A 15,226-nucleotide genomic window follows, 5' to 3' on the forward strand; every position below is an offset into this window, starting at 1 on the left:
TGTTTTTCTTCCCTCTTTTATCTCATGGTCCCATAGAGGCCAGGCTGGCCTTGAACTTGCTCTGTAGTTGAGATTCTGTTGTAACTTTTACTCCTTGTGCCTCTCCCTGAAACCTCAGGTAAATAACACCTCAACCAGTACACTTAAGCTTTAGAAATATGCTGGACTCCGTGGCTGGAGAGATAACCAAGTGGTTAAGAGCACTGACTACTCTTCCAAAGATCCTGCGTTCAAATCCCAGTAACCACATGCTGGCTCACAACCATCTGTAATGAGATCTGACGCCCTCTTCCGGTGTGTCTGAAGATAGCTCCAGTGTCCTTATATATAATAATAAATACATAATTTAAAAAGTACATAGACTAGCCTTAAAGGTTTAGTTGGAAAACCATGATAGTGATTCATTTCAGGTTTTTTATGTACAGAACCAATTAATTATCCTATCACACTTTATTTCCAACAGTATATAGTGTCCTATTTTTCTGTGTTTCCCTATTAAAAAATTATGATATTGGTGTGAATTTTGTAAAAGAAGAGGGAGAAGAAGGAAAAGAGAAAAACCAATACCAATCCATCCATTCTTGTATCTCTCTCTGTCTCTCTCTCTGTCTCACTCTCTCTCTGCTTCTGTCTCTGTCTCTCTCTCTTTCTTTCTCTCTCTATCATATCTTATTTCAATGCCTTTTCTATTGGCTGTTCTTAAATGCTTGAACCTACCTTGTAGCCCATAACCCACCAGATGTGTGGAAGAATAGTGAACCTGTTCAGAAATGGTTCTTTGGGACAACCTCCATCAGTGTTGTCTAGAAATTGGTAGTTGAGTTCACTGCTCAGCTGCTGTGGCAGGATCCATAGGATGTCAGTAGCAGCTAGATCCAGTGGCAAACACTTCTCGGGTATAGCCACCCTCCAGTTTGGTAGAGACAGGATAGCAGCAGGTGGCAGGACCTAGCAGGAACATCCAGGCAGAAGGGACTTTGACAAGTAGTGATATCTGGACTTGTGCCTCTCATGAAAGAGCAAGGATCGGGGAAAGAAGAGAGACCAACCAGTGTTTTGCTATGCAAGCAAGCCAAGCTCAGCCCCTTTGCCTGTCTGCCCAGTCCGTTTTCTACTTCCTTCAGACATCAGGTTCCTCCACAGGTGTTGCCTTAAGCCCAAGTCCTGCCTTGCCCCAGCCCCTGTGCCTGTCTCAGCTGACATCACTCTGCCAATCAGCCTGAGTCTGTGAAAGTGGCAAGAAACTGCAGCACTCCACCACAAGTGTTTTGGTGTTTTTCTCTCTAATATGTCCAAACTGAATGAGCTCAAGTATGTAATGTAAGGCAGACACATCCATGGTGGTAGTTAGCGAAGAATCCTTCATCATGTGTCCTTCCACCTGTTGTTTTTAGCAGAACCTTCTTTCTCCTCTGCTTCAGAGAAAAGTTCCTTCACCAGTCTGCCTCAGGAAGCCCTATGCAACAAAACTGACATTCTAAAGTACCCTTTTGTCTCTTTTGTTCTCTTTAGGTTCTTTATATAGATATTTAAATCAACATTGAATTAGTTTATGCAGGGCCTTGGTTTTATGCAACTAAATCTGTAGTCCAGCCTGGCTTTGACTTCGGAGATCCACCTGACTCTGCTTCCCCCGTGATGAGACTGAAGATGTGGGCACCACTGCCAGCCCCAACCCATTCTTTGATCCCATGTACCATGTCTGCTTCAGCATCAGCTCCAGACCTTGGTGCTTTTGTGTTATTTTTATGTTGTGATCATGGGCACCCATGAGCTATTCCCTATGGAGCCTTAAAGATAAAAGTTTTCAGAACACACAATTATTGTTTAGTCTTAAACTTTACTAATAAAATTTTATTTCCTTACAAGAAAGGCATCCTCTATAGTGATTGAAATTATCATACAAGTTTGGATTTTTTTTTTCCAGGAGAAATTTTTCTTTTGCCTCTGTTTTTTTTTTTTTTTTTTTTTTTTTTTTTTTGGTTTTTCAGGACAGGGTTTCTCTGTGTGGCTCTGGCTGTCCTGGAACACACTCTGTAGACCATGCTGGCCTGGAACTCAGAAATGTGCCTTCCTCTGCCTCTGCCTCCCAAGTACTGGGATTAAAGGTGTGTGGCACCACTGCCAGGCTTTCAGGAGACATTTTATTGTCAAGTTGAAAGTATAAAAGACAATGAAACAGTAAACAAACCACCTTCCACAGGTCTAATGTTTATGTCAGTATGGGAACTGCAGGTCAAAAGGAAGGTCCATCCAGTGCATGATGAAACCAGCTGGTGAAAATGTGCATCAAGTCTCACTGGCAGGAGAGGACAAGTGAAGAGCACTCCAGCAGGTGAAGGGATGGCGGAGAAGAAGTATGTCAGCATCATGTATCCAGGGCTGGAACCATCTTTTCCTACTATGGTATTTGTGAGTTTCTGCAGAGCCCAGCTTGGACTGACGAGGACAAGTCTGCATTCATCCATGGATGGACACTGGCAGCAAACCCAATGGTTTCTTGTTTCCAGAAAGATGAGAGGTTCTTAGGGTTCTTACCAGGAACTGCCTATGCACATGAGGGGAATATGGAAGAATGTGAGAGAAAGTCTCAAGTTTGACAATCCATCTTCTGGTGTTCAAAGGCAGATTTATTTAAACTTCCAAGGTGCGACTTTGTGTCTCCCTTCTTCTTGAAGTGTGTATGTTCTGTCTGTAGTTTGCAGCAGAGAGCACTGTGTGGACACAGGCTGAACATTATCTTGTTGGGTATGCACAGGAGCTCTGTGATTCCCGGGAAGAGTCCCAGGCGCCGTGTGTTTCTGGAGCAGTCTATATTTCCTCAAAGACTAGGCGCTTCCTGGCCTTGCATGGAGGGCGAGTAGGTCTCACAGGATTCAGCGGGCACTGTTGTTGGTGGCTTGAAGGAGAAGATGGATGGGGAGGCTCCAGTGGTGAGTGCAGAAGAAACTCCAGCATGCTGCCTTGGGGGCTCCAGTAAGCCCAGGGAGCATATTCCTCTGCTCTAGGAGAGACGAAAGGAATGCGGCCATCTGGGACTTGACCCTGAAATGAAGAAGATGAGAGATGAAGCTCTGGGACCAGGCCAGATGGAGCCTTCATCCATGGCATCCCTGAGTGAGAGACATTTTGCAGGCCCTTGCAGTCTCTTACCGAAGCACTGAAGGATCCTGGCTGGATGACTATGACTTCCCGCGGCATGTCCAGGAGATCAGAGTCAGGCTGGTCTGAGGGCAAGAACTCAGGATGTCTGGGGCCAGTGGAATCTAGGAGGCTTCCGGGGACCAAGAGGAAGTGTTCTGGGAGGGACACTTCCAGGATCGAGGTGTGCTGAGGTTCCAAGAGCAGGTCGCAGTCATCCAGGTTCAGCTGTAAGGCAGAGCCAGGTGGCAGGAACACCAGGGAAGTGAGCCTGTAGCTGGAAGTCTCCATAGGCCCCTACAGGTCGTGTTGAGCATGGTGGTGTTGTTGGAGTCGAGGGCGCTTGGCAGGATTCGTTACAGGATCAGCACTGGTGCCCTGGGGCCTCACTCCCTCCATGGTGTGATGATTTGGCAAATTGGGAGTTGGTGCCTAAAGAGGTGCACTGCAGATGCTAGACCTGTGAGCTGTACTTCATGCAGGTATGACTGTTGTCAGACTGGCTTTTGCAAGAGACTCTGTGCGCCCTCTTGAAGAGAAGAGATTCGGTCAGAAGGACTAGCTGATCTGAAGTGTTGGCTTGGAGAGAACCTGAGTTCTTTATATCTTCCTGGCTTGCAGTAAGCTCCGCCCAGGCAGGGCGGGGCCTCAAGCACAGGCAGGGCGGGGCCTTGGGAACAGGCCCTCGAAGGGGGTGGCATGGGTGGGGGAGGATGGGCAGCAGGGGTAAGCAGTGTTGGGAATATTCGTAGTCAAGGGAGAGAAAATGGCCCTTGAATGTCCTTGTCGTTATCCTTGCCTTCACCTGTGGCATCACACACAGGAACATGGCTTTCCCACCCCAGCCACGTTTTCAGGAACTCTTGGTCCCATCCTAGAAATTCCCTTCATTTGCAAATAAAAACGGAAATGCACATTATCAAAGTGAAACAACACTTGTTCCTTGCAGGTCAGGCTTGCTACTTAAGGACAGAAACTAAAAGCGTTTTAGGTTCCTATTTTTCTATTAGAAAAATGACCTCAAAGTTGTGTTATAATGAAGTACATAATTGATCTGAGACAACCCATCGATGAGTGAATATTCGCCTAGCATGCTGGGGGGCATTGGATTTGATCTCCAGAAACAAATCAGAAAAGTAGTCCTGTGAGTACTGTAGAACTTCCCTAACCCCAGCGTTTGATTGACAGTCACAGCAAGATTATGAGTTCAAGGCCAGTCGGGTACATGGTGACAACTAGACTGGTCTTGGTATGTGGTGAGCTCAAGGCTAGCCTGGACTGACTGAATTATGCCTGAGAAAGTTAGTTCATCCTTACGAGCCATTACAAGTGGGGAAAAATAGTTTCAATGTTAGATGCTTTGTTTCTGTTGGATATTATAATGAAGGACAGATCTGTTGATTGATTTATTTACTTTTTTCCCAGACAGGGTTTCTCTGTGTAGCCCTGTCTGTCCTGGAACTCACTCTGTAGACCAGGCTGGCCTCGAACTCAGAAATCCCTGTGCCACTGGCTCCCAAGTGCTGGGATTAAAGGTGTGAGCCACCACTGCCCTAGCAGGCAGTTCTTCAGGAGCACTTAGTGCCCTTGAGAGCTCTGCTCTCTCTCACTTCCTAATTGTCCTAATGAGTTTATTTCTTAATTGTAAGTAGTGGTTGTACACATTCATTGATATACAGAGTGGTGCACAAAGTGGTGCTGGGATGTGTCTATAATGAAGAATTAACTGAAGCTGTTTTCTGGTCTTTACAGGAGACTTCTGGCCACACAGAAGCTGACATCACTCTTCCAATCAGCCTGAGTCCGTGGAAGTGGCAAGAAACTGCAGCACTCCACCAGAAGTCTTTTGGTGTTTTTCTCTCTAATATGTCCCAACTGACTGAGCTCAAATATGTCATGTTTAAGTCAATATAAGGTCTTTGGAAGCCAGAGCAAGACTGCCTGCATACTCAGGATCCCATCATATTCCCAAGCCTTTCTCAGATTAAACTTGTAATCGCTCTAAGTCCATCTTGCTCTGACATACTTCAGTTTAGAAGAACATTTAGTCGAAACTGAAGAACAGAAGCTAAAAATGTTGTGCCGGGAAGTATTCACTGAACCTCCAAAACACAACCAAGGAGCAAATTCCAATGGAGCCCGATTAGGCTCTCTTTATTCCAGCTGAAGCTTAGAGTTTCTGTTTGTTTGTTTCTTTGTTTGTTTGAGGCAGGTTTTCTCTGAGTAGCCCTGCCATGTTTGGAATTTGATCTCTGGATCAGGCAGGGCTCAACAGAGATTAGGCTCTCTTTATTCCAGTTGAAGCTTAGAGTTTCTGTTTGTTTGTTTCTTTGTTTGTTTGAGGCAGGTTTTCTCTGAGAGGCCTGCCTGTTTTGGAATTTGATCTCTGGATCAGGCAGGGCTCAACAGAGATCCGCCTGCCTCTGCCTCCCCAGTCCTCTGGAAGGGTTCTTCTTTCTTTTTTAAAAAAAGATGTATTTATTTTCTGTATATCAGTCCAGGAAGCTGCCTTCAGGCACACCACAGCAGGGTATTGGATACCATTACAGATGGTTGTTATCCACCCTGCTTTTGTTGGGCCCTCTGCAAGATCAATACAGGCTCTTATCTGCTGAGCCATCTCTGCAGCCCACCCCCCCCCCCCCCACCAAAGGCTTCTTAACTGAACATCCTAACAGTATGTGAGCAGGTCCTAATGTTGCAAAGCTTCTTTCTTACTGCAGTTAGTCTGTTAAATTTCTATGCCCTTATCCATCTTGTGGTATAAATGGGGCCTCTGGTATTTGTTTTTCTTCCCTCTTTTTTCTCATGGTCCCATAGAGGCCAGGCTGGCCTTGAACTTGCTCTGTAGTTGAGATTCTTTTGTAACTTTTACTCCTTGTGCCTCTCCCTGAAACCTCAGGTAAATAACACCTCAACCAGTACACTTAAGCTTTTGAAATATGCTGGACTCCGTGGCTGGAGAGATAACCAAGTGGTTAAGAGCATTGACCACTCTTCCAAAGATCCTGCATTCAAATCCCAGTATCCCATGCTGGCTCACAACCATCTGTAATGAGATCTGACGCCCTCTTCCGGTGTGTCTGAAGATAGCTCCAGTGTCCTTACATATAATAATAAATACATAATTTACAAAGTACATAGGCTAGCCTTAAAGGTTTAGTTGGAAAACCATGATAGTGATTCATTTCAGGTTTTTTATGTACAGAACCAATTAATTATCCTATCACACTTTATTTCCAACAGTATATAGTGTCCTATTTTTCTCTGTTTCCCCATTAAAAAATTATGATATTGGTGTGAATTTTGGAAAAGAAGAATGAGAAGAACGAAAAGAGAAAAAACCAATACCAATCCATCCATCTTGTATCTCTCTCTGTCTCTCTCTGCTTCTGTCTCTCTCTCTGTCTCTCTTTATTTATTTCTCTTTCATATCTTATTTCAATGCCTTTTCTATTAGCTGTTCTTAAATGCTTTAACTTACCTTTTAGCCCATAACCCACCAGATGTGTGGAAGAATAGTGAACCTGTTCAGAAATGGTTCTTTGGGACAACCTCCATCAGTGTTGTCTAGAAATTGGTAGTTGAGTTCACTGCTCAGCTGCTGTGGCAGGATCCATAGGATGTCAGTAGCAGCTAGATCCAGTGGCAAACACTTCTCGGGTATAGCCACCCTCCAGTTTGTTAAAGACAAGAGAGCAGCAGGTGGCAGGACCTAGCAGGAACATCCCCGCAGAAGGGACTTTGACAAGTAGTGATATCTGGCCTTGTGCATCTCATGACAGAGCAAGGATCTGGAAAAAAGAGAGACCAACAAATGTTTTGCTATGCAAGCAAGCCCAGCTCAGCCCCTTTACCTGTATGCCCAGTCCTTTTTCTACTTCCTTCAGACATCAGGTTCCTCCACAGGTGTTGCCTTAAGCCCAAGTCCTGCCTTGCCCCAGCCCCTGTGTCTGTCTCAGCTGACATCACTCTGCCAATCAGCCTGAGTCTGTGGAAGTGGCAAGAAACTGCAGCACTCCACCTCCCTTTTGTCTCTTCTGTTCTCTTTAGGTTCTTTATATAGATATATAAATCAAGATTGAATTAGTTTATGCAGGGCCTTGGTTTTCTGCAACTAAATCTGTAGTCCAGACTGGCTTTGACCTCAGAGATCCCCCTGACTCTGCTTCCCCCGTGATGAGACTGAAGATGTGTGCACCACTGCCAGCCCCAACCCATTCTCCATGCCCTGTACCATGTCTGCTTCAGTATCAGCTCCAGACCTTGGTGCTTCTGTGTTATTTTTATATTGTGATCATGGGCACCCATGAGCTAGTCCCCATGGTGTCTTGAAGATCAAAGTTTTCAGAACACAAAATTATTGTATAGACTTAAACGTTACAAATAAAATTTTATTTCCTTACAAGAAAGGCATACTCTATAGAGATTGAAATTTTCATACAATTTTTTATTTTTTTTCCAGGAAATTTTTTTTCTTTTTTCTCTTTTTTCTCTTTTTTTTTCTCTTTGGTTTTGTGAGACAGGGTTTCTCTATGTAGCTCTGGCTGTCTTGGAACACACTCTGTAGACCATGCTGGCCTGGAACTCAGAAATCTGTCTGCCTCTGCCTCCCAAGTGCTGGGATTAAAGGTGTGTGCCACCACCGACAGGCATTCAGGAGACATTTACATTGTCAAGTTTAAAGTATAAAGGACAATGTAACAGTAAACTAACCACCTTCCACAGGTCTAATGTTTATGTCAGTATGGGAACTGCAGGTCAAAAGGAAGGTCCATCCAGTGCATGATGAAACCAGCTGGTGACAATGTGCATCAAGTCTCACTGGCAGGAGAGGACAAGTGAAGAGCAATCCAGCAGGTGAAGGGATGGCGGAGAAGAAGTATGTCAGCATCATGTATCCAGGGCTGGAACCATCTTTTCCTACTATGGTATTTGTGAGTTTCTGCAGAGCCCAGCTTGGACTGACGAGGACAAGTTTTCTTTCATCCATGGATGGACACTGGCAGCAAACCCAATGGTTTCTTGTTTCCAGAAAGACGAGAGGTTCTTAGGGTTCTTACCAGGAACTGCCTGTGCACATGAGGGGAATATGGAAGAATGTGAGAGAAAGTCTCAAGTTTGACAATCCATCTTCTGGTGTTCAAAGGCAGATTTATTTAAACTTCCAAGGTGCGACTTTGTGTCTCCCTTCTTCTTGAAGTGTGTATGTTCTGTCTGTAGTTTGCAGCAGAGAGCACTGTGTGGACACAGGCTGAACATTATCTTGTTGGGTATGCAGCACAGGAGCTCTGGGATTCCCGGGAAGAGTCCCAGGCGCCGTGTGTTTCTGGAGCAGTCTATTTTTCCTCAAAGACTAGGCGCTTCCTGGCCTTGGATGGAGGGCGAGTAGGTCTCACAGGATTCAGCGGGCACTGTTGTTCGTGGCTTGAATGAGAAGATGGAGGGGGAGGCTCCAGTGGTGAGTGCAGAAGAAACTCCAGCATGCTGCCTTGGGGGCTCCAGGAAGCCCAGGGAGCATATTCCTCTGCTCTAGGAGAGACCGAAGGAATGCGGCCATCTGGGACTTGACCCTGAAATGAAGAAGATGAGAGATGAAGCTCTGGGACCAGGCCAGATGGAGCCTTCATCCATGGCATCCCTGAGTGAGAGACATTTTGCAGGCCCTTGCAGTCTCTTACCGAAGCACTGAAGGATCCTGGCTGGATGACTATGACTTCCCGCGGCATATCCAGGAGATCAGAGTCAGGCTGGTCTGAGGGCAAGAATTCAGGATGTCTGGGGCCAGAGGAATCTTGGAGGCTTCCGGGGACCAAGAGGATGGTGTGTTCTGGGAGGGACACTTCCAGGATCGAGGTGTGCTGAGGTTCCAAGAGCAGGTCGCAGTCATCGAGATTCAGCTGGAAGGCAGAGCCAGGTGGCAGGAACACCAGGGAAGTGAGCCTGTAGCTGGAAGTCTCCATAGGCCCCTCCAGGTCGTGTTGAGCAGGGTGGTCTTGTTGGAGTCGAGGGCACTTGGCAGGATTGGTTACAAGATCAGCGCTGGTGCCCTGGGGCCTCACTCCCTCCATGGTGTGATGATTTGGCAAATTGGGAGTTGGTGCCTAAAGAGGTGCACTGCAGATGCTAGACCTGTGAGCTGTACTTCATGCAGGTATGACTGTTGTCAGACTGGCTTTTGCAAGAGACTCTGTGCGCCCTCTTAGAGAGAAGAGATGTGGTCAGAAGAACTAGGTGATCTGAAGTGTTGGCTTGGAGAGAACCTGAGTTCTTTATATCTTCCTGGCTTGCAGGAAGCTCCGCCCAGGCAGGGCGGGGCCTCAAGCACAGGCAGGGCGCGGCCTTGGGAACAGGCCCTCGAAGGGGGTGGCATGGGTGGAGGAGGATGGGCAGCAGGGGTAAGCAGTGTTGGGAACATTCGTAGTCAAGGGAGAGAAAATGGCCCTTGAATGTCCTTGTCGTTATCCTTGCCTTCACCTGTGGCATCACACACAGGAACATGGCTTTCCCACCCCAGCCACGTTTTCAGGAACTCTTGGTCCCATCCTAGAAATTCCCTTCATTTGCAAATAAAAACGGAAATGCACATTATCAAAGTGAAACAACACTTGTTCCTTGCAGGTCAGGCTTGCTACTTAAGGACAGAAACTAAAAGCGTTTTAGGTTCCTATTTTTCTATTAGAAAAATGACCTCAAAGTTGTATTATAATGAAGTACATAATTGATCTGAGACAACCCATCGATGACTGAATATTTGCCTAGCATGCTGGGGAGCATTGGATTTGATCTCCAGAAACAAATCAGAAAAGTATTCCTGTGAGTACTGTAGAACTTCCCTAACCCCAGCGTTTGAGAGACAGTCACAGCAAGATTATGAGTTCAAGGCCAGTCGGGTACATGGTGACAACTAGACTGGTCTTGGTATGTGGTGAGCTCAAGGCTAGCCTGGACTGACTGAATTATGCCTGAGAAAGTTAGTTCATCCTCACCAGCCATTATGAGTGGGGAAAAATAGTTTCAATGTTAGATGCTTTGTTTCTGTTGGATATGATAATGAAGGACAGATCTGTTGATTGATTTCTTTACTTTTTTCCCAGACAGGGTTTCTCTGTGCAGCCCTGTCTGTCCTGGAACTCACTCTGTAGACCAGGCTGGCCTCGAACTCAGAAATCCCTGTGCCACTGGCTCCCAAGTGCTGGGATTAAAGGTGTGAGCCACCACTGCCCTAGCAGGCAGTTCTTCAGGAGCACTTAGTGCCCTTGAGAGCTCTGCTCTCTCTCACTTCCTAATTGTCCTAATGAGTTTATTTCTTAATGTAAGTAGTGGTTGTACACATTCATTGATATACAGAGTGGTGCACAAAGTGGTGCTGGGATGTGTCTATCATGAAGCATTAATTATTTACTGAAGCTGTTTTCTGGTCTTTAAGGGGACTTTTGGCCACACAGAGCTTTAAGTCAACATAAGTTCTTTAGAAGCCAGAGCAAGACTGCCTGCATACTCAGGATCCCTTTATATTCCCAAGCCTTTCTCAGGTTAAACTGGTAATCACTCTAAGTCCATCTTGCTCTGACATACTTCAGTTAAGAAGAACATTTAGTCAGATCTGAACAACAGAAGCTACAAATGTCGTGCTGGGAAGAATTCACTGAACCTCCAAAACACCACCAAGGAACAGGTTCCAATGCAGCCCCATTAGGCTCTCTTTATTCCAGCTGAAGCTTAGAGTTTCTGTTTGTTTGTTTCTTTGTTTGTTTGTTTGAGGCAGGTTTTCTCTGAGTAGCCCTGCCATGTTTGGAATTTGATCTCTGGATCAGGCAGGACTCAACAGAGATCCACCTGCCTCTGCCTCCCCAGTCCTCTGGAAGGGTCTTCTTTGTTTGTTTGTTTGTTTGTTTCTTTCTTTCTTTCTTTCATTCTTTCTTTTTTTAAAAGATGTATTTTTTTTAAAAGATGTATTTATTTTTTCTATGCCAGCCGGGGAAGCTCCCTTCAGGCACACCACAGCAGGGTATTGGATACCATTACTGATGGTTGTGATCCACCCTGTGTTTGTTGGGCCCTCTGCAAGATCAATACAGGCTCTTATCTGCTGAACCATCTCTCCAGCCCCCACCAAAGGCTTCTTAACTGAACATCCTAACAGTATGTGAGCAGGTCCTAATGATGTAAAGCTCCTTCCTTACCGCAGTTAGTCTGTTAAATTTCTATGCCCTTATCCATCTTGTGGTATAAATGGGGCCTCTGGTATTTGTTTTTCTTCTCTCTTTTTTCTTATGGTCCCATAGAGGCCAGGCTGGCCTTGAACTTGCTCTGTAGTTGAGATTCTGTTGTAACTTTTACTCCTTGTGCCTCTCCCTGAAACCTCAGGTAAATAACACCTCAACCAGTACACTTAAACTTTTGAAATATGCTGGACTCCGTGGGTGGAGAGATAACCAAGTGGTTAAGAGCACTGACTACTCTTCCAAAGATCCTGGGTTCAAATCCCAGTAACCACATGCTGGCTCACAACCATCTGTAATGAGATCTGACGCCCTCTTCCTGTGTGTCTGAAGATAGCTCCAGTGTCCTTATATATAATAATAAATACATAATTTAAAAAGTACATAGACTAGCCTTAAAGGTTTAGTTGGAAAACCATGATAGTGATTCATTTCAGGTTTTTTATGTACAGAACCAATTAATTATCCTATCACACTTTATTTCCAACAGTATATAGTGTCCTATTTTTCTGTGTTTCCCTATTAAAAAATTATGATATTGGTGTGAATTTTGTAAAAGAAGAGGGAGAAGAAGGAAAAGAGAAAAACCAATACCAATCCATCCATTCTTGTATCTCTCTCTGTCTCTCTCTCTCTGTCTCACTCACTCTCTGTTTCTGTCTCTGTCTCTCTCTCTTTCTTTCTCTCTCTATCATATCTTATTTCAATGCCTTTTCTATTGGCTGTTCTTAAATGCTTGAACCTACCTTTTAGCCCATAACCCACCAGATGTGTGGAAGAATAGTGAACCTGTTCAGAAATGGTTCTTTGGGACAACCTCCATCAGTGTTGTCTAGAAATTGGGAGTTGAGTTCACTGCTCAGCTGCTGTGGCAGGATCCATAGGATGTCAGTAGCAGCTAGATCCAGTGGCAAACACTTCTCGGGTATAGCCACCCTCCAGTTTGGTAGAGACAGGATAGCAGCAGGTGGCAGGACCTAGCAGGAACATCCAGGCAGAAGGGACTTTGACAAGTAGTGATATCTGGACTTGTGCCTCTCATGAAAGAGCAAGGATCGGGGAAAGAAGAGAGACCAACCAGTGTTTTGCTATGCAAGCAAGCCCAGCTCAGCCCCTTTGCCTGTCTGCCCAGTCCTTTTTCTACTTCCTTCAGACATCAGGTTCCTCCACAGGTGTTGCCTTAAGCCCAAGTCCTGCCTTGCCCCAGCCCCTGTGTCTGTCTCAGCTGACATCACTCTGCCAATCAGCCTGAGTCTGTGAAAGTGGCAAGAAACTGCAGCACTCCACCACAAGTGTTTTGGTGTTTTTCTCTCTAATATGTCCAAACTGAATGAGCTCAAGTATGTAATGTAAGGCAGACACATCCATGGTGGTAGTTAGCGAAGAATCTTTCATCATGTGTCCTTCCACCTGTTGTTTTTAGCAGAACCTTCTTTCTCCTCTGCTTCAGAGAAGAGTTCCTTCACCAGTCTGCCTCAGGAAGCCCTATGCAACAAAACTGACATTCTAAAGTACCCTTTTGTCTCTTCTGTTCTCTTTAGGTTCAGTATATAGATATTTAAATCAACATTGAATTAGTTTATGCAGGGCCTTGGTTTTATGCAACTAAATCTGTAGTCCAGACTGGCTTTGACCTCGGAGATCCACCTGACTCTGCTTCCCCCGTGATGAGACTGGAGATGTGGGCACCACTGCCAGCCCCAACCCATTCTTTGATCCCTGTACCATGTCTGCTTCAGCATCAGCTCCAGACCTTGGTGCTTCTGTGTTATTTTTATGTTGCGATCATGGGCACCCATGAGCTATTCCCTATGGAGCCTTAAAGATAAAAGTTTTCAGAACACACAATTATTGTTTCGTCTTAAACTTTACTAATAAAATTTTATTTCCTTACAAGAAAGGCATCCTTTATAGTGATTGAAATTTTCATACAAGTTTGGATTTTTTTTTCCAGGAGAAATTTTTCTTTTTCCTCTGTTTTTTTTTTTTTTTTTTTTGGTCTTTCCCGACAGGGTTTCTCTGTGTGGCTCTGGCTGTCCTGGAACACACTCTGTAGACCATGCTGGCCTGGAACTCAGAAATGTGCCTGCCTCTGCCTCTGCCTCCCAAGTGCTGGGATTAAAGGTGTGTGCCACCACTGCCAGGCATTCAGGAGACATTTACATTGTCAAGTTTAAAGTATAAAAGACAATGAAACAGTAAACAAACCACCTTCCACAGGTCTAATGTTTATGTCAGTATGGGAACTGCAGGTCAAAAGGAAGGTCCATCCAGTGCAGGATGAAACCAGCTGGTGACAATGTGCATCAAGTCTCACTGGCAGGAGAGGACAAGTGAAGAGCACTCCAGCAGGTGAAGGGATGGCGGAGAAGAAGTATGTCAGCATCATGTATCCAGGGCTGGAACCATCTTTTCCTACTATGGTATTTGTCAGTTTCTGCAGAGCCCAGCTTGGACTGACGAGGACAAGTCTGCATTCATCCATGGATGGACACTGGCAGCAAACCCAATGGTTTCTTGTTTCCAGAAAGACGAGAGGTTCTTAGGGTTCTTACCAGGAACTGCCTGTGCACATGAGGGGAATATGGAAGAATGTGAGAGAAAGTCTCAAGTTTGACAATCCATCTTCTGGTGTTCAAAGGCAGATTTATTTCAACTTCCAAGGTGCGACTTTGTGTCTCCCTTCTTCTTGAAGTGTGTATGTTTTGTCTGTAGTTTGCAGCAGAGAGCACTGTGTGGACACAGGCTGAACATTATCTTGTTGGGTATGCACAGGAGCTCTGGGATTCCCGGGAAGAGTCCCAGGCGCCCTGTGTTTCTGGAGCAGTTCATTTTCCCTCAAAGACTAGGCGCTTCCTGGCCTTGCATGGAGGGCGAGTAGGTCTCACAGGATTCAGCGGGCACTGTTGTTGGTGGCTTGAAGGAGAAGATGGAGGGGGAGGCTCCAGTGTTGAGTGTGGAGGAAACTCCAGCATGCTGCCTTGGGGGCTCCAGGAAGCCCAGGGAGCATATTCCTCTGCTCTAGGAGATACCGAAGGAATGCGGCCATCTGGGACTTGACCCTGAAATGAAGAAGATGAGAGATGAAGCTCTGGGACCAGGCCAGATGGAGCCTTCATCCATGGCATCCCTGAGTGAGAGACATTTTGCAGGCTCTTGCAGTCTCTTACCGAAGCACTGAAGGATCCTGGCTGGATGACTATGACTTCCCGCGGCATATCCAGGAGATCAGAGTCAGGCTGGTCTGAGGGCAAGAACTCAGGATGTCTGGGGCCAGTGGAATCTTGGAGGCCTTCGGGGACCAAGAGGATGGAGTGTCCTGGGAGGGATACTTCCAGGTTGGAGGTGTGCTGAGGTTCCAAGAGCAGGTCGCAGTCATCCAGGTTCAGCTGTAAGGCAGAGCCAGGTGGCAGGAACACCACGGAGGTGAGCCAGTCGCTGGAAGTCTCCATAGGCCCCTCCAGGTCGTGTTGAGCAGGGTGGTCTTGTTGGAGTCGAGGGCACTTGGCAGGATTGGTTACAAGATCAGCGCTGGTGCTGTGGGGCCTCACTCCCTCCATGCTGTGATGATTTGGCAAATTGGGAGTTGGTGCCCAAAGAGGTGCACTGCACATCCTGGACCTGTGAGATGTACTTCTTGCAGGTACGACTGTTGTCAGACTGGCTTTTGCAAGAGACTCTGTGCGCCCTCTTGGAGAGAAGAGATGTGGTCAGAAGGACTAGCTGATCAGAAGTGTTGGCTTGGAGAGAACCTGAGTTCTTTATATCTTCCTGGCTTGCAGGAAGCTCCGCCCAGGCAGGGCGGGGCCTCGGCACAGGAACCGGAAGGGGCGGGTGAGGATGTGGGTTGGGGAGCAATG

At 46.0% G+C, this 15,226-nt stretch overlaps 2 protein-coding genes and 1 pseudogene across 2 annotated transcripts; all 3 read right to left on the reverse strand.

Annotated features, from left to right (window-relative positions):
* Positions 1–2,805: 2,805 nt before the first annotated feature.
* Positions 2,806–3,540, reverse strand: LOC127688581 (proline-rich protein 23A3-like; annotated as a pseudogene).
* A 4,940-nt stretch (positions 3,541–8,480) lies between these two features.
* LOC127689554 (proline-rich protein 23A3-like) lies at positions 8,481–9,212 on the reverse strand. Its single transcript, XM_052189249.1, has one exon. It carries the CDS (start codon positions 9,210–9,212, stop codon positions 8,481–8,483), a length of 732 nt encoding a protein of 243 aa, XP_052045209.1.
* Positions 9,213–14,194: 4,982 nt separating this feature from the next.
* LOC127689643 (proline-rich protein 23A3-like) lies at positions 14,195–14,926 on the reverse strand. The gene has a single exon (XM_052189318.1). The coding sequence runs from the start codon at positions 14,924–14,926 to the stop codon at positions 14,195–14,197; it is 732 nt and encodes a 243-aa protein (XP_052045278.1).
* Between the last annotated feature and the right edge of the window lie 300 nt (positions 14,927–15,226).

This window comes from Apodemus sylvaticus, chromosome 7 (genome assembly GCF_947179515.1).
Source record: "Apodemus sylvaticus chromosome 7, mApoSyl1.1, whole genome shotgun sequence".
NCBI classification, from domain to species: domain Eukaryota; kingdom Metazoa; phylum Chordata; class Mammalia; order Rodentia; family Muridae; genus Apodemus; species Apodemus sylvaticus.